Source organism: Sesamum indicum, linkage group LG5 (assembly GCF_000512975.1).
Source record: "Sesamum indicum cultivar Zhongzhi No. 13 linkage group LG5, S_indicum_v1.0, whole genome shotgun sequence".
Classification (NCBI taxonomy): Eukaryota; Viridiplantae; Streptophyta; class Magnoliopsida; order Lamiales; family Pedaliaceae; genus Sesamum; species Sesamum indicum.
The window spans coordinates 16,854,767-16,873,922 of record NC_026149.1 but is presented as its reverse complement, the minus strand read 5'-3'; the positions used below and the strand labels follow the sequence as shown (position 1 = coordinate 16,873,922).

General features: G+C 36.4%; 4 protein-coding genes and 1 long non-coding RNA gene across 5 annotated transcripts in view; 2 read left to right on the top strand and 3 right to left on the bottom strand.

The window, feature by feature from the left end:
• Window positions 1,707–4,634, top strand: LOC105162740 (LRR receptor kinase BAK1-like). Its single transcript, XM_011080860.2, has 6 exons — window positions 1,707–2,117; window positions 2,924–2,995; window positions 3,228–3,371; window positions 3,721–3,792; window positions 3,884–3,955; window positions 4,319–4,634. Exons 1-6 carry the CDS (start codon window positions 1,906–1,908, stop codon window positions 4,389–4,391), a joined length of 645 nt encoding a protein of 214 aa, XP_011079162.1. The 5' UTR covers window positions 1,707–1,905; the 3' UTR covers window positions 4,392–4,634.
• On the bottom strand, window positions 4,370–10,102 carry LOC105162739. Its single transcript, XM_020693908.1, has 2 exons — window positions 7,491–10,102; window positions 4,370–7,015 (listed from the first exon to the last, which is right to left on the bottom strand). Exons 1-2 carry the CDS (start codon window positions 9,681–9,683, stop codon window positions 5,348–5,350), a joined length of 3,861 nt encoding a protein of 1,286 aa, XP_020549567.1. The 5' UTR covers window positions 9,684–10,102; the 3' UTR covers window positions 4,370–5,347.
• On the bottom strand, window positions 10,110–11,021 carry LOC110011999. Its single transcript, XR_002287128.1, has 3 exons — window positions 10,590–11,021; window positions 10,437–10,491; window positions 10,110–10,316 (listed from the first exon to the last, which is right to left on the bottom strand). It is a non-coding gene; the product is annotated as an uncharacterized LOC110011999 (long non-coding RNA).
• LOC105162738 (chaperone protein dnaJ 72) lies at window positions 11,504–14,532 on the top strand. Its single transcript, XM_011080857.2, has 3 exons — window positions 11,504–12,127; window positions 13,615–13,684; window positions 14,117–14,532. Exons 1-3 carry the CDS (start codon window positions 11,697–11,699, stop codon window positions 14,180–14,182), a joined length of 567 nt encoding a protein of 188 aa, XP_011079159.1. The 5' UTR covers window positions 11,504–11,696; the 3' UTR covers window positions 14,183–14,532.
• LOC105162736 (probable ADP-ribosylation factor GTPase-activating protein AGD14) overlaps window positions 17,945–19,156 on the bottom strand; it is a gene marked incomplete in the record, with an annotated part of 8,502 nt that continues 7,290 nt past the window's right edge. Inside the window, 2 exon segments of the mRNA XM_020693987.1 lie at window positions 17,945–18,368; window positions 19,123–19,155. Of these exon segments, the coding sequence (XP_020549646.1) occupies window positions 18,314–18,368; window positions 19,123–19,155 (88 nt within the window).

The following is a 19,156-nucleotide window of genomic DNA, read 5'->3' as shown; positions in this document are numbered from 1 at the left end:
ATAATCAGTGCTATTGGAGCAATAATTGAGAGAAGAAAAGGAAAGGACAAGAATGAGGGAACAATCTTCAAGTCAATTTGGTCTTCCTATAAGGGACAACACCTCACCCATAACATTAAATCCATCACCAAAACCACACCTAATTTCACACCATTTTTCCAGTGAGGTCTATCATAATCGGTGAAGTTATGATCTCAAAATCATGAAATTATGAATTTAAATTTTACAAATATAAAAATTTTAATAATAACCACTGATTTATTTATATTTATAGTGATCGATTATATATACATATTTTTACGAGCCATTTTTCAAGGACTTGGTGATTTATAGAGTAATATCATAATACTCTAAGGAAAAAAAGAAATATTATTTTTTGGGATAGTTTGTGGTGTTGTTAATAATTTTGGGTAAATTACATCAGCATCCTCTTAAAATTAAGTTTAATTATATAAATACTATTTTTATTGCGCACTGATGTAGTTTTCTTGGTATGTATTTGAAACTTTTTTTATTCCTGATGGGCTGTCAATGTAAATTATAATATAATAAAAGTCGGTATACTTGTAAATTTGTAATCTTGTAAAGAGGTAAGAAAAAAACTTTACTTTTTTCAACAATTAGCAACAAATATTGCAACTTGAGAAAGGGGGGGAAAAAAGTAAATTATATTGACACTTTTGACGTTGAGTCAAAATATTCAAATATTTTTTGTTTTTTTATAGAATTATAGCTACAAGGTTTAAAGTTACAGTAGTAATTACAACTATACCCTCTATTCAAAAATAAAATTTATATATATACCTTTTAAAAACTATTACACTAACACCGCTAAGCGATTGTAGCTGTAATTTTGTAAAAGTTAGGGCAACACCCCTCAGGGGTGTAACTATAATTTTGAAAAGTTAGAGAATATTTGTGTATTTTAGCTTAACCCTAGGGATATTATTATAATTTATCCAATCAAAATCGTTTAACTTTTAAAAAAAATATTGATTTAAGTTTTTTTCTATAAGAAGTAATTAATGATAATTTCACCTAAATTCTTTGTGTTTAACATTTGTTCCTGTCTAACAAATATACTTCTCAATTTGTCAAAATCTATAAAATTTGCTGATATCAATAAAAAATTTAAGAAAAATATTTATTTACCATAATTGATTTATTACTAACATATTGCAGATCAAACAAATAACTTTTGATTAAACCACCCTTATACATCTTCACACGATAATAGACACAAAGAGACATATCTTCGCCCTAATAAAGGTATTTGGTCAGAAAAAATTTATCTGATTATTCAGAGTAAATATGAATTTTCATTTAACTTTTTTACGAATATCAATAAATTTGGTGAGAAACAGAGGACGCATTTATCAAAATATGATTTTTTAAATGACTGAGGATCTATGTACGATCAGAACTAACCTTATGAAAGGCGATGTAATTATCTTATAATCTATACTATATATTAAGGGAGAGCACTGCTTTAATGTCTCTTATATTTTTAGTATGCTATTTTTTTTTCCGCCGGATAATTTTCATTTTTCTCACACGAGTAGTAAAAAATATATTTTCGTAAATAGTTATTTATTTTTAATTAATATTTTTTTATTTTAAATATTATCTTTTAAAATTATATGTTTTTTTAATTATACCACAATTAAAAAATTCAATATTTTTGTAGAGATAACATAGTGTTAAGGGACATAGAAAAAGTAGAGAAGATTCCGTCATCTCTTTTGTTCCCCTTTTCATTCCCCAAACACCCGATTCTTCGCTAACATTTCATCGATCAACGCTGCAAAGGCGAACAGTACTTGCAACTGAAAAGAGATATATCAAATCCCCAAAAGGGGAGTACAACTGCTGAGCCGGAGAGCTTGGTACGAATCTGAGGGAGCTATGGCCGCCATCCATGTCTTGGTATTTGTTGCCCTAACTGTTCTTTCGTTGTGCCTGCTGGCGAGTGCGAATTCCGAGGGTGACGCGCTCTACGCGCTTCGCCGGAGCTTGTCGGACCCGGATAAGGTGCTTCAGAGCTGGGATCCGAACCTCGTAAACCCCTGCACCTGGTTTCATGTCACTTGCAACCAAGACAACCGCGTTACCCGTGTGTATGTATTTATTTGGATTTGCGGGTTTGCGTGTAGCTGGTGTTTGCTTCTCGGATTTTTCGGTTTATTTTGTATTTTATTTTATTTTTGGTATGGATTTGAAGGAAAAATAATTCATTTTTATTGGCTAAAGTTCGATCAGTGGTCTTTGTTATATGTGTGGATATGTGCCATTTGGTATTGATTTGATTAAGTTCTCAGGAAATATGCGGCGAAGTTTTTGTCGTTGCAATTCAATTGATTTTGTTCATTTGGTGGATAAATTCTTGAAATTACCATTCTTTTTTTTTTTAAAGATTTAGGTGCTTAGTTCTTCAAAATGGTGCCTTTAACTTACGTTTGCCGTTTTACTGAAAAACATGATTATGTTCTATGGGTTTTTGTCTTTTGTTAGTTTGCTTGATAGAAATTTGGTGTTTTGGGAGGAGGTGGATAGTGCAATTTGTTCCTTAAGATGTGTAAGATACTATTTTCTCTACTGATTTTGATAAATTTTGACTGGGTGAGTGGTATGAAATTTTATTTTGATTCTAGGAAAACTAAATTTGTTCACGTGGAAAGGATCTTCTGCGAGGCTGTTTGTTCAATCTTGGTTCATGCCAAAGGCAATTAGGTGCCTGATTTTTTCCTGTCCCCAGAATGCAAACCCTTGACTTTCCTTTTGATGTTCCGGGGACTGTATTAATTATTTACATATCAATTTCGATCAATGTTTCATTTCCCCTCATGTTTATGGATTTGGGTCTTTTTAGCGTGCTTTGTGATGCTCGTGACTCTCCAACTTATCATGGTTATCATTTGGCTAGGGACCTTGGCAACTCAAATTTGTCTGGTCATCTGGTGCCTGAGCTTGGGAAACTTGATCATCTGCAGTATCTGTGAGTATCATGTGAGACTTCCATTTTGGTTTATGTTGGCTGATCTGTGTGACTGTTAGTGAATAAATATTCCTTGTTACATGATATACTGGTGTTTCTGCAGCAGGTATTATATTTTGCCAGTTTACATTTGAACTCATGTTTATCAAAAAATTTCATCTGTTTTGTTTCCTTCACAGCACGTCTTTTCTAGCATTGCAGCATACTAAAACCAGACATCTTTGACTTGCAGAGAGCTTTACAAGAATAAGATTCAAGGATCAATTCCAGTTGAGCTTGGTAACTTGAAGAGCCTAATAAGTTTGGATCTCTACAACAACAATATATCTGGAAGAATACCTCCATCACTGGGAAACTTGAAGTCTCTTGTCTTCCTGTAAGTTTGTCATCAGTCTGAATCATTCATATGGTGTTGATTTTATATGGGCTCGTAGTTATAGAAGTTAGTTCTGTTCATCTCTGGTGGGTTTTCTAATGGGAGTTTGACCAACTGGAGGTTAACTTTTCTAGCTCCATGCACCTTTGTGAGAATAAGATTGCATAGTGAGTGCTTATTTCAGTGCAATGTGTTCACATCTGGAGCACTTTACTTCAGCTTTAATATATCGATTTTCTCGTCGAGGTTGATGTCTGTCCTCCCTTCTATACCACATCCTTATCATGTGAATGTTCAAATTACTCAAGCACTTATTGTGAATTGAATAAGCGTGTTTATGATTTGACAGGCGTCTCAATGATAATCAGCTAAATGGGCCAATCCCAAAGTCACTTGCTAGTATATCTACCTTGAAAGTTGTGTAAGTGGTTCTTGATTTTGACTAATAACTTTACTTCTACGTACTTCGTTTTATGTAAATGGTTATTAGATGTTTGCATTTGTTTATGCAGGGATGTCTCTAATAATAACTTGTGTGGTCCAATACCGACTACTGGTTCATTTGAGCACATCCCCTTAAATAAGTAAGACTCTTGATCCATAGCTTTGTTAGAACACCTGTGCCAATTTTTGTCTTACGCGCGCGCACATACACGTGCAAGTGCACTGGTGAATAAGGCACTTGTGGGCATACCTTCTGATTACCCATTTCATTTCTTTTTTCTTTTTTTATGTTCCCATTTAACGAACTTATTTTATAGTCTTCTGAATCATCCATGTTTCAGTTGATTATGCAATTCAAAACGTGCATCTATATTTAGGCTGGGAACATCTTTCATGTCCTCCCAGTATTTGCATCAGTCTCTTTTCTCTCTTTAGTTTCCCCTATATGACTCAGTTTTATGTTAGCTTATTGAGTTTTGATGACTTGTCCTCTGTATTTGCAGCTTTGAGAACAACCCTCGTCTGGAAGGTCCAGAGCTGCAGGGACTTGCTAGTTATGACACAAACTGCTCATAGAAAAATTGTTGAAGAAGCAGAACTTTGCTGCTACTCCTTGTTCTCCCAAGTCATGCTTCTTCTTTGAAAAAATATGTTCAAGTTGGTGTGTGTATGCAATATGATGCCTAGTATCATAAGCTTTTGTAGTTGCCAGTCTAGATGAAGGTATTTTATGAGCAACAATGAAAAATCCTGTAAAATTTTCATACTGCCATTAGTTGGAACTGTACTTTATGTTGTATCAGAGTCTTATGGGCCAAATGTTGCAAATATAGGATTTGGAAGGCGAAAAGAACGTGACAAAATAAAGAGAAAATTACAAAAACATTTCCACCTTTCAGTTCCAATTTCTGTTCTGGACATCATCTATTCTCTTGAGGAAAATTGGGAATTCTTACAGTAAGTCACTTTTAGCAATCTGCCTATGAAATTAGGTCATAATCTGGAGCCAGCTTAGGTAGTAGTAAATGCTGAATTTGCCTAGAAATCCTTTTCACGCACAACAGGCATAGCAGATCATAAAATCACTTCCTGCTGCCAGAAATCTGAAGATAAGGTAAACTATTGACATATTCATAAGTCTGCTGTTTGAATAAAGGAATAGAAGTCCTCCCCAAATTTTCATGTTCAGGAAGAAGGAAATTTTTCATGTTCAGGAAGAAGGAAATTTTTCAGCTAGAAAGATGCTCGTAACAGAGATGGAATTTACTCCATATTCATAAAAACTTCGCTCAAACTGACGTTGTACACCCAAAAATACAGTACACAATTTCATCGGTTGATGACAAGAACCTTTTTACCCCAATGTCGAAGCACTATTTAACGAATATAACGTCTGTGCATATACTACAGCGACCATCTTGCCAGTTAACTAAAGCAACTAACATAAATCTGCTTACAGAACTGAATGAACTCGATTCGGAATTGGAATTCTTTTTAGAAATTTACCTTTTTCCTTCATCAGATGTAGTTGTTCACAAGTCTGATGGTGCTCTGAATCTATGGTCCCTCTTTTCAGTAGCAATGATGCTGATTTCTTTTAAACTTGCCAACGACGAACCTATTTTTTGTGCCTCCACCCTTACTGATCCATCAGGGCTGCTTGTATCTCTTACACTTGGCTCCTTGCCCATAAATGAAACTTTCTCTTCCTTAACTTCTGCCAATCCATTGTTGTTGCTGCTGAGTTCTTTTCCACTTGTCTCCTTGTCCATATACGAGCCTGTTTTTTCTGCCTCAGCGTCTATCGATCCACCACTGCTGCTAGTTTCTTTCACACTTGCCTCCGTTGGTTTTTCAACCTTAACATATACTGATCCATCAGTGCTGCTGCTTTCTTTTGCACTTGCCTGTAGTTGTTCTGTCTTTGTTTCTACTAATCCAGCACTACTGCTGATTTCTTCTAAACCTGACTCCTTTTCTGCCTCTACTTCTGTTGATCCAGCATCGCTGCTGATTTCTTCTGCACTCAGCTCCTTCATTCTTTCTACCTTGACCTCTACTGATCCAACACTGCCATTTATTTCTTTTGCACTTGCCTCCTTGCCCACAGAAGAACCTGCCTGTTCTGCCTTGACTTCTGCTGATCCATCATTGCCACTGTTTCCATTTGGACTTAGCCCCTTTTCTTTTTCTACCTTGACTTGTGCAGATCCATCATTACCGCTGTTTTCTCCTACACTTGCTTGTTTCAGTTTTTCTGTCTCGACTTCTACTGATCTGGTATCGCTGCTTATTTCTTTTCTACTTGTCCCCTTTGGTGTTTCTGCGTTGACTTTTGTTGATCCAACATTGCTGCCAATTCCTTCTACACTTGTCTCCTTGCCCACAGATGAACCAGGTTTTTCCTCCTTCACTTCCACTGATCCATCACTGGTTTTTGGCTTCGGCTCTTTCTCCAAGTTACCATCTACAGCTTTCATTGGAGGCAAACTTGTACTTTCTGAAGCAGTGGTTTTAGCAACATGCACTTCAGAAGTTCCTTGAGTTTCTCCTGAATCAACCACACGCAGAAAGTCATTTACTGGATCAGGAAATTCGCGACTCCCTACGCTGCCATCATTAACTTTCTTATTTCCCAAATTAGCGTCTCTCGCTTCAAGAATTGTTGGCTCATGAGCAGAGTCCTTTCTACTTGTCTTTATGTACAGTTTACGACTCTCAAAATGCTCAGCTATGGTCTCACCAGTTACCGGTTCAGTTCGGTGTTGAACCAAAAGAACGGGCTTTTCAATCTCCTTATCACCAAACTGTTTATGTACCACATTGATATCTTCAACTTTAGGCATTCCAGAAGCTGCAGCCCTATCAACCTGACAGTGATCAGAAGCCTTAGCACTTTGCACCATGACTTCAGTTCCCCCAGATGTTGATTCAGCTTTCTTGGGAATTTCTTTGAACTCATTTGATCCGGATCCCCGTTCTATGACATGAACATCCCCAGCATTTTCTAAGTCTGACAACAGTCCTTCATCAATTTCCTTGGTAGCTTCCTCAGAAGCAGTGGATGGCATGGAACTATAGTCAGGAGTAAATGGAGAATTGATATTTGGTGATCGATCACTGTCAAGCTCATAGATCTCTTGTATGTTCAAATCCACATGTCGCATCCTCTCACATGAATCAACCGGAGTGTTTGGCACCTGCATAGGTGAGACAAGATTATTGGGTTTTCTCTATATTAATCATAGCCATGCAAACAAGTTCATAAATGTATTTATGTAGGCAGCGACAGAGAACAACAAAAAGTTTAGAATGGCTGTTCCTAAATCAGCTTATAAAAACCTGAAACAGTAATCATTTTCTTTTAAGGTAAAGGTGGCAAATATCATCTGATTAGGTGTATCAAAGTATAAAGAAAAAGGTTCTGCAGGTGCATTAAAGAAACTTTTTTGCATCTCAGGAAGCAATCAACTTATCATGTAAAAGGTTTTGGTCGTTACTGCAGAATGTGGACACCCTTGTCTGTTGAATAAATATATGTCCATCACTAAAGAGTACAATATGTTAGAAACATAGCACTAGAGGTTCGCATATCAAGCTCACATCACAATTAAGTAATGCTCTTAACAGGGAGTAGTACATTGTAACTATAAAAAGCATTATAGTTTCAGTTACCTGCACTTCTTCGACATGTTCAAAGTTCGGCTCATGCATCCCTGCATCATAAAAGGTAGGTGTGTTTGCTCCAGCCGAAGGTGTAGACATTAACCTCTCATTTGCTTCATGGAAAACTTCAGCATGAGAATTTGATGATACAACGGTTTCTTTCTTGTCAATGAAACGTTCCTCTTCTCGTCGACCCTTAAATGGTAGTACTGTTACAGTAAGGAGAGACTCTGTTTTGGAAATTTGTAAATGTTTTTCCTGCTCTGATTCACCTAGACTTTTATCACCAGAAGAACTAGAACTGGGACCTTGATCCCCTGTACGTTGATCCATATGTTTTTCCTCTAGCGGAGCTTTAACACATGATTTGTAGGGCACTGCTGGAACACCTTGACTTTCGCATCTCTGATCAGCTCCTGAGACATCAGAGCTTGTATTATCATTTTGTCCATCATTATCTACTCGTCCAGAGTCAAGGTCACCTGCTAGATGAAGCTTCAACAGTTCTGGCAACGTCATGATCTCCTTCTCTTTTTCCTGACCAATCACATCAGGATCTCTCTCGACAAATGTTACTGTCCGTTTGACCACCACGGGTGCAAAACTCGGATCAGACTCTGCATGCAGATCAAAAGAGCTAGAGGCGAATGAGAAGCTCTTCCTGATTGCGGGGGGGCTTGTATCATAAACAGGCTCCTTCTGAGGGACTTCATCAACCAGGGGACTGGTAGCACTCAGATCAGTGCTTCCCACTGAATTTTGTCTTAAGATGTCCAGCGCTCCTACGCCTTCAGTTTCACCTTTTGTCTCTGTGAAGACCCTTTCACTCACTTCTGAAAATGATGACGATCTTGAACTTGTACTGTACCTCTTATCGATCAACGATTCTTCTTCTGAAGATTGGCTTCCATGTCCAATCTGCTCGGAGACATGCTTTATCTCAGAGATCAGCTTTGGTTCCTGAGGTACATCTTCTTCAGAGGCTCCCGTCTTGGAAACAAGCTCTTGACCAACCGATGACTGCTTTAGAATGACTTCTTCAGTCCTCGAAATCACCTCTATCTCTCGAGGATTATCTTCTGCAGGCTTCTGCTCTTCCAGCTCCTCGACCGAACCAACTGATTCTGTTTCAGAAATAGAACTCGCTTTGGAGTCACTCAGTTCACTTGATTGGCGTAGAAATGATGAATAGCTTGATTCTTCTGGAATCATCTGTACTGGAACAAAGTAGGGCCTCAATCTGAATTCTTGCTTCTCTTGTTTGTTTTGTGCAAAAACTGCAGGTCCTACATTAAAACTCTCATGTCTTCTAAAGAATGATTCTCTTGATTGCGATGTTGTAAACTCCTCTTGAAATCCATCTCCCATTATATTTGACTTCTCTTCACTTGACTCAAAAGGAATATCAAAGGGGTTCCTTCTTGGTAATAAACTAGAAGGAGCTGAACCAGGAACTGGAGGTAGTCCTGAATTGTAGTAAGAATCATTAGGAACATCGAACGGGTTTTGTCTTGTTGTCGTGATGGGCGCAATATGGAATGGAGAATCAGAACTTTCAAAGTCTATCAAGTTTATTTCTGGCACCATGCTCATATACTTCCGTGCTCTCCTCCTCATGATCACATTCTCCAACCGTTGGTTCCTTTCAATCTCAGAACTCCCCAAATCCATGAGATTCTTTTGGTCCTCTTCTGTCCATGTAATGGCAGACTTCGTAAGTTCTTCCTTTTCTGGTGCTTCATCATCTTCATTGTCATCGTCTGCTTGATTGTCAGTTTCATCATCCAACTCATTACTACTGGCACTGGATTGTGGAGACCGTCCACGTGCTGCCTCAGAGCCATGACGTGACATTTCAGCAGGCTGTGGAGCATCATCATCCAAAAGGGGATGAAGCTCATCAAGCATTGGCATTATGTCAGCCACTGAGGCGTCTGGAGACGAACTCTCAGCCTGATCAGTCCCAGAATCCGAAGCATCGTCATGTTCCTCACTCTCATCATCATCCACATCCTCATCCTCATCCTCATCCCCATCCTCATCCTCTGGGTCATCTACATGTTTCCAAGGAGAATGAGGAGGAGACTCCAGCAAATCCACATTCACCATCTCAGAATCAAAGGAATCTGCATCTGATTTCTCATTGTCTGATCCTGCATGTTCATCATTCACCTTTCGGGCAGATGCATAATGATTCGGCATGGCCTCTCCATCACTATGTCTCTCTTCGTTCCCTTCACTTTTACTCTTGCTTCTCTTATCACCAACCTCTCTATTTCCTTCCCTAACTCTATCATTCTCTGATCCAACTCCACAAGATCCTTTGTCAACAAATAAAGAAGTATCATTTGAACTACCCTCTCTACAAATTTCACCAAGCTTACTTACTGGCAAACTCGGTTCTTCCGTTGCCTGCAGTGCTACATCCCTTCTTTTCTCACTTTGTCTTTCAACATTATGTCTCAAACTTTTCTCAACAACAACGTCTTCTCCTGACTCCCCATTCTTAATCGACCCAGCCTCGCATGTTTTCCTATCTTCTATCTCAAGTTCAGGTATATTTGGCTGCCCGAAACTTAAAAGGGTCCCCAGCAAAACAGCAGTGGAGATGAGGACAGGAGAGGCAGACACCAACAATGAGAAAACAAAAGGAAAATATCTGAACAGAAATGCCAAGAGAAACAGTATGCCCACAAGGAATGGATGATTGCAAACTGATCTAAAACAGCCTCTGATCGTAAAGATCACACCTTTCCTCATTTTAATCCCAATCTCCAACAATTTAATGCCCATTTCTTCTTCTGTTTCTCAGAAAATATAATCTTTCCCCTCAATCTGCCATATCAATGAAATTTAGAAACACCCAAATGAATAACGTAATTAGATCAATCAATGCAAATCACTATTCACACACACAAAAGAACTACAGCTGTTAATCACATTTCAAGAACTCACCTCTCCGAATAATGGTTTGAGAATTTGGAGAATCAGATGAGGATTCAATCAGTATCTGGAAACACCCAAAACAGAGGAATATGTGAATACACAGAAAGTAAGTGAATTCATCGGTGGCACAATTGAAAACAGAAAATTTGACCACTACTATACCAGCTTAAAACAGAGATCAATGTCTCAAGGGAAAGAAAATGAAAAACAGCCACCAAGTGTATTCTTGATTTCTTTTCTTTACACTCACTTTCTCTTGTTTTCTTGCCTCAGCGATAGATATATCAAATTTGCATGGGAAAGAGGTCTTGAGAGGGCGGGCATTAACACAAAAAGCAGGAAAATGAGAATGTGAGAGAAAGGAAGTTCTGGGATCTTTTTCTTTCCCTGCCTATTGCTTTCTCTGATAAAAATTTTTCAAAATTTTTTGATTTTGCCCAATTTATGAAACCTTATGTTTGATGGCTTAGCCCAAGTGATGTCAGGGCTGAGCCCCTTTGTAGTAATTCATTGCATGATTTTCTTCATGGCATGGCATAGTGTGGGTAGGGGGTGAGATGGTGATCATTGCTTTCTTGGATTAAGGGCACTCGTTTCCTCTTTTCTTGTTGTGCAATTTGAGTTGATTTTGCTTTCCTGTGAATGGCTGTGATGTATGGGGAGCACAGGACAGGACCGAAACCTTTAATATGTTGTAATAATTGTGATTTGCATTTTAAGACTAGGGATATGTTCTTTTTAACTTTTCAAGAATTGCATTCTTGTATCATGATTACATTTTTGTTTGCAGAAATTGTTTACATCATTTTTCTCTTATAGTTTCTTAGTCTTAATGGAGTTGATTTTTGTCAAAACAAGATTTAGTGGGCTCAACCAAGATGAAATTCATATTAGATGACATACTTTAATTTTAGGAATAACTATGTCTTGATCACTAATATATCATCTATTTATACAAATTTTTCTTATATTTTGCATAATAAAAAAAATCACCTTTGACAGCTAAAAATTAAAAAAAATAACTCGATTTTTTTTTTATCTATTTTCAAAACCAAAAAAAAAAAAGTTAGCCAATTTTTTAAAACACAATTGAGTTTTATGCATTTTAGCCCATAGGAGGCTATGAAGCATGGCTGTGTTAGCGCCACGGCAGCACCGAGGCCGCTCTCCGCCCCGTTTTAGCCGCCAAACTAACCGACGGTGAATTTTCGACACCCACAAGGAGAAATCAAGAGATCAAATACCCAGAAGAAAAGAAAAAGAAATCAAATGGATCACTACAAGGTATTGGGGGTGCACAAGAACTCGAGCAAGGAAGAAATAAAGCAAGCTTTCCGGAAATTGGCCATGGAATTCCACCCGGACAAGCATTCCCAGTCCTCCAAGCATCTGAGAGATTCCGCCACCCTCAAATTCAAGCAGCTGTCCGAGGCGTACGAGACTCTCGTTGATGATCGAAAGCGCGCCGAGTATAATATTAAAAGCAGCGCTTATGGGACTCATCCGAGTAAACGATATGATTACCATTACGGTGGCGGTGGCGGTGGCGGCGCTTATACTTATAGCAATCCTTATGGTTACGGTTATGGGTATAGTGGGTCGGCGAGAAGAAGCGGCGGCGACGGTATTTATACGAAATTTGAGATGGGTCTTCGGTTTCTCACCACGAAGAGTTTTCTTCTCAATGCCACATTTGTCGGGTAATTAATTTCCTTTTATGGGTTTGTTTTTGCTTTTTTTCTGTATGTATCTGTATATTGTTTAGTCTGGATTGATATTTCCTAATTTTGATCATGTTCCTGTAGCAGTTAATGAGGATTAAAGTGAAAGAATGTGAATATTGAAGCTTCTGTTCTTCCGCGTGCAATTCTTATATGTTATGAATGATCTACACTTCAATGCAGAAGCTAATAGTCTAAGCAATTTTGGAGCTCGAAAATATGGAAAATTCATACGGAGTTAGTGTTTAAAGTAACAATGACTGCCGTATCTGAGACTGTAACTGAGGATCATTCGAAAAGGAAAATGGGAGAAACTGATCTTCTCCGACAAATACTGAATAGAGGACTAACAAACAGTTAGAATATGGAACTGAATATTATATGATTTTTGTTCCTTTGTTCTTTTCTTCTGCCCTTTTTGCCTGTATTTTTCATTTTGCAAATGGAACGTAAAAGGACCTTCATTTTTCAGGTTGTATGCAAATATCTAAATGTGTGTGTGTGGTGGGGAGGGGGGGGGGGGGGGGGGATGGGGTGTATGTAAATTACTTAGTGGTGGGGGGGGGGGGGGGGGGGGGGGGGGGTGTGGGCATGCTGCAAATGAACGGAAAGGACCTTCATTTCGCAGTTTGTATGCATATATCTAAATGTGTGGATGGGGGTGTTTGATGATGCTAGACAAGTATCTGGATTTTAGCTCTTGAAAGTTTTCGCCAAGTGATGCTCAAAGTGGAAGAACTAAGTATGCTGCCAATCGTTCTTAGATGCTCATCCTGTGAATGAAATATTGAGGTTGTAGTCTCTTCAAAGAGATTCAGTTTGTTTTCAGAATGCTTGGCGGTGTTATGTGAGACCATTCTGCTTTTCTTCCTGAATTCATGGGGCTGGTGCTCTGTTTTCAAGATAAAATTAGCTGGCGTCAAGAATTTAGATACTAGGAGTGCAAACTCTTTGGAGAATGCAAGCACTTTAGAACTTAAAAAGCCGGCTTTCAGACTCCACGATACATTGAGCTTGACCTCTGTCATAAAATATTTCGATTAAAGCTGGAGAAAAGGAAAGAACTTTGCTTGTTTGTCGTCATTCCTGGAGTCTCATATCAGATGCATCTTCAATATCCGTTCCTCTTTTTTGGTTACATATATGTTAAAACACAGAAATCAGAAGTCTTGCCGAATATGGTTCTATTTGGTGTGGCTTTTATTATATAGAATGTAAGATCTCCTCCACCCACCAAATTCCTTGAGAATTTTACCTGTTCAATAGTGAATCATACTCTAATTCAACAAAACATTAATTCTACTTTCTGTGAACAGTATTGATCATTTTTAACAGGTGCATAAAAATGTGCTTAATGCTTTTAGAACAACCAAAGTAACATAAATTATATTCTGAACATAGAATGAAATATTCATGTCATGCTAATTTTGGTAAGGACTTGACTTTATGTATGTTTTTGCCTTCAGTGTTTTGTTAGGTGGGATGTACATAGTTGATGCTGGCAGCAAGGCCCTATGGAAAACACGTAATCCTGGGGTAAAGTATCGAGCTATTTCTTTGCTTTATGCTAATGCTATAATTAATCTTAAATGCTTCCTTTTTGATTTTGCATAGAACCATGAATGGAATCAGTAACCAAACAAAGAAACCCCAAAAATGTTGGTATGAGATAGCTTGTAAGTAATCACCTGAATTTATAGCCTCGATCTTGCAAATATCTGTATCTTAAAGCATTCGCACATTTTAGTTCTGTATGATCAACCTTAAGCAGGGAATAGGTTTGATTCTTCCAACATTAGGCTCTCCAACATCAAATTCGTCCAAGAACGTTAAATGAATATAGATTGTGTACTGCAAAATCTTACATCTTCCAACCATTGTGTGTCTGAAAAGGCAGGTCAATTAGAATCTTGATTACTTGTTCAGCCTATTCTTCGCTCTTTTAGCATGCAAGTTCTGTTTCTGCAGAAATCTTTTGAAGAGGCAATGGAATCTGTAGAAAAAGCTAAAGCACGCAAGGACAGCTCTTATTGAACTTCTTTCAAGGTTTATATTGTTGCTTGTCCATGCAAAAAGCTTGAGGCCCCTATTCCAGCCTGCTGAATCAAACTAACGAGTAGTCAAGAGTCAACAGATAGTCGACTACCGTTACCTTCAAGCATTGTTCAAGTACCATACGGTACTTCATAATAGAAAATATACGAATCTATGCAGCCATTGTAGTTAACATCTGAAAATCGATGTGCTGGGAAAGAAGTGTACAATTTGGGTTCAGTTATTAGCTTGGTGGCTATATATTGCTTGTTGTATTGCTAACTGTGGTGAGACTGTGTATAGCTTACTCCTGTTGAGATGTAAAGAAAAAGGCTGAATTTGTGTCAAAATGTTTTAGATTACATTTGGATCGATGGATTTGAGTTTGAAAGATTTGAGTTTGAAAGAAGCGTCGGAGAAAAGAATTTCAAATGTCTTCGTATTATTTTCAAATATAAAGTTGAAAAATTTGAACTCTTTTGAACTTCGAATCACCCAAACAAATTTAAAAAATTTATTATTAAATTTCTTAATGAAAAATTGCAATCATACAAGTTTATTTATTGTGTATGAATTTGTGAATAATTGTATTATTTAGTGGGAACATTATTGAAACTAAACATTTAATTTTTCTATTAGTAGTTAAATATTTTAATAATATAAGTGACAAATATTTGTACAAAATTAAATATGAGATATATTAATTAAAATAAAAATTTATTGTTTTTTGAAAAAAGTTAATTAGTATTATCAAACGATAAGTGCAAATTTAAGTAAAAATGGCATCTTTCTAATTACATGTGGGGATAAAATGGTCTTTAATCATTTAAACTTATTTTAAAAGTGTTTTTTTTTTCCCAAACACTATTCAATTTAGCTTTTATCTGTTTTTCACTGTTTTTTACAAATACTATTCACTTTTGATTCTGTTACAAATTCTAACTTTTTCTACAAAGATTAACTCTCTAAAAAGGCAAACGTTTTTGCAAACACTCCCTTGGAGCCAAAAGCTAAAATACCCCCTCATTATAATAATCTTAATTTAAAGAAAAAATTATAACTACATCTCCTAAGGTTTGTCATAATTATAAATACGCTCTCATTGTTTGAAAAATTACAAATATTCCTTCGAAGGAAAAATATTATGTAGCCCCTAGACAATGAAGTTAACATTACACTTTGCACTTGTTGATTTTTTTTAAAAAAACTAAAAGAGTATTTCAAAAAATATTAAAAAAATTGAGGATGGATAAAATAAATAATTTATAGCAAATATTAGTTGAAAAATCATTTTATAACATAAAATTATAATTTATAATCCAAAATTTTGGTCAATTCATCACAAAAATAGGATGAAAACCTAATGGAGACTAAAGGAATGAGTTAATTGTTAGGCTAACATTAAAATTAGAGGGGTATTTATAATTTTTCAAATAAAAAAGAGGTACTTCTAATTATATTAAATCTGAAATATGGTTGTAATTTACCCTAATTTAAAATTGCCCTTTTTATTTTTTACAAATTTGCCCCTAAATTTGACATTAGAATTTCTAAATAATTTGAATAACACTAATAAAATGTATGCTTTTACATATTTAATATCTTAACATTTTTATATTTATTTGCTACATTATCTTATGTTATTCATTTATGATAAAAAAATATAAATTAAATTGCTATAATTGATTAATAAAATATAGGGCAAAAGACAATTTTCGTCCCACAGCTATAGGCCATTTTCGTTTTAGTCCCGTAAGTTTCTAGGGTTTCAATTTGGTCCCGTAAAACTGAAAAATTCGCAATTTCAGTCCAAATTTGGCCGGAAAATTTTGTGGCTCGCCGGAAAAAGTCACATGCGATGCATGTGACTTTTAAAATTGGGGGCTCGATTATGATTGACTGGAGAAGCTGATGTGGTGCATATGTGGCGCATACGTGGAAAATAAAAAAAAAACTGATGGGAAATCAAAGTTGTGAAATCCCCGCCATTCGCCGCCACCTTCTCTCTTCAATTCCGCCACCGTTACTTGGAATTTCTAGCCACCACATATACCATTCAATTACCCATAGTGAGGAGAACAAAACCCCTCAATCAATTTTGCGATCCGATCACGACAGCGACTGGGCTTTGAAATTGACCGCCGCGGATTATTCTCATCGATTCGCTGGCGACAGGACGACCCACGATTGCAGATTGGTACCATTGGATTCGTCTCCTCACTGCGGTTCTAATGGGACCAGTCTCATCCATTTTCATCAACTAGGTGCAAAGATCCATCGTTTTGAAGATCTCAGTCGTCGTCCGCCGCGACTGCACCTTCCGCCGGCGTTTTCTCCTTCGTCTGAACGAACCACCGGCTCAAAAGACCATCGTTGAACGCCTCTCGTTCTGGCGAATCTTTTGAGACCAGTCCCATCAATTTTGATCACCTCTGTGCAAAGATCCGACAAAAACCGTCCTCCGCCTTTGCCATTCTTTTGAGATGAGTCAATTTTTTTTTTTTAATTTCCACGTATGCGCCACATATGTGCCACATCAACTTCTCCAGCCAATCAGGATCGAATCCCCAAGTTTAAAAGTCACATGCATCACATGTGACTTTTTCCGGCGACCCACAAATTTTTCCGGCCAAATTTGGACTGAAATTGCGAATTTTTCAGTTTTACGGGACCAAATTGAAACCCTAGAAACTTACGGGACTAAAACGAAAATGGCCTATAATTGTGGGACGAAAATTGCCTTTTGCCCTAAAATATATATTTTTGACAATCATGCAAATTTATTTTTTTGTGTATGATTGAAAAATTATATTACTTAGTTGGGCACTATTGAATTAAACATCCACTATTAGTATCTAATATTTTAATAATATAAATGATAAATATTTATACAAAAATATGAAATATACTAATTGAAATAAAAAATATTATATTTTAAAAATAAATAGTTTATTATTAACGGAAAAAAATATTAAGCAAAAACAACACCTTTTTAACATATAAGAATAAAACGATATTTAATCAATTAAGTTGATTTTATAATTATTTTTTCTCAACATTGTCCAATTTAACTTCTACACTGCTTTTCACTTCTTTTTACAAATACTAGTTACTTTTAGTTTTACTACAACTTTCAATTTTTATATAAAAATCACTTCTTTAAAAGCATAAACTTTCCCAACAATCCCCTAATATATTTTAGGGTAGATTACAACAACCTCTTCTGATATTTGATATCATTACAAATACTTTCTCATTGTTTGAAAAATTATAAGTACCCCCTGATATTCAATGAAATTATGTAGTCCTTGAATAGATGTATGAAATTATCAACTATGCTCTTAGTATATTTTTTTTAAAAAAAATTAAAAATTGATAATAAAAAAATCGAATGAGGTGGATGAAAAATTATAAAAAAAATTATTCACTTAATCGATAAAATAAATCAAAAAATTTTAAAAAATAAATAAAATTATAATCCTTAATCCATAAAGGCATTTTGGTCAGCTCATCCTAAACAATAAATAAAAATCTAATGAAAACTAACGAAATGAGTTAATTGTAAAATGACTGTTAAAATCAAGGGAATTTTGAAAATTTTCGAAACAACAAGAGAGTATTCGTAGTTATGCCAAACTTCATGAGAGGTAGTTGTAATTTCCCCTATTTTTTAGCTACAAAAACATCTCACCGCCCTTCTGGTTAATAATAGCTGAATAGATACACTTTAAGAACCATCTAACAATGAGATCTCACAATAGCTAACCAGAAATTACATGCATTAACAACATCCATAACATTATAGTCAACAGAGGGACGAAATCTCTTACAAATATACAACCTTGACCCAGTTTCAGCTGCAGCAAAATTTACATTATGCTATGTGAATAGGCTACCAAGGAAGGCCCTTATTTGATCTAGAATAAGCCAGTGTCCAAAGATCTGAGTCAAAAACTAGACACGAATTCTTCAAGGGCTCTAATCTTATTTTGCAAAGAATACAAAACTTGATAATGGAAATCAGAGAATATTAGCATTTTTGCCCTCTATGATGAGGAAAAAGCTTGATGCAAAAGGCCAGAAAGCTTCCAATGATATGATACTGCTAATTGGAAACAAAGAGGTGAAGTGCTATGCAAAAGGATTTCCTCCAATAGATGCAACAGGGCTTTGAGCAGCGACGCTCCTGCAAGTATGCCAAGTAATTAGAATGGTTGATAGGAAGAATGTAACGGATTTCATCTCAGTAGGATACGGTTTGAACTTGAAGGACAGTTTTCAATTACTTTCAAGCATATAAATTCCAGTAAAATTAAACAAATTCGACAAATCCAACCATTATCTGAACATACCATTAGTTCAGATTTGAGAGATTCATGTTAGGGAGAAGTGATAAGTTCCCTGCTTGAGACTCTTATGAATAGCCAATGACTTGTTTCATCAAATATCATGAACAGCTAACTTACACAGCAGTTTCTCCACATGAACATGTTACATATTTCACTTAATTCATCCATTTGACAATCATTTCATACCACCCAAGCTTTCAGGGAAAGTTCATCAATTACTCTATCTACTGGGAAACCACCTCGACTCATCGTTCATGTTCAAAAGCCAGCAAATGAATGCCACCTCATCTCCAGAATCAAAATGTCCTTTCGGTAGTTAATCCCACCAGTTAAATAAAGGAATACTATTGTTTATATCTTTTAAAAAACAGATCATGGAAGAAAACATAACCCATGAAGTCCTGCAAATGAAAGTATTAACCCCCACCGGCCAACTTGCTTCACCCCGAAATAATTACTGTGGCATGTACTTATAGTACTTATAGCATATGACCATGGCAATAAACAGAATAACAAGCTTCAAATAGATTAAAATTTCACATTCCACTATACATGCGATGTGTTGTCAAGAAAAAGGTAAAGATCACTAACAGCATTTGGTTGCTCGGCACTTGCCCGACCATAA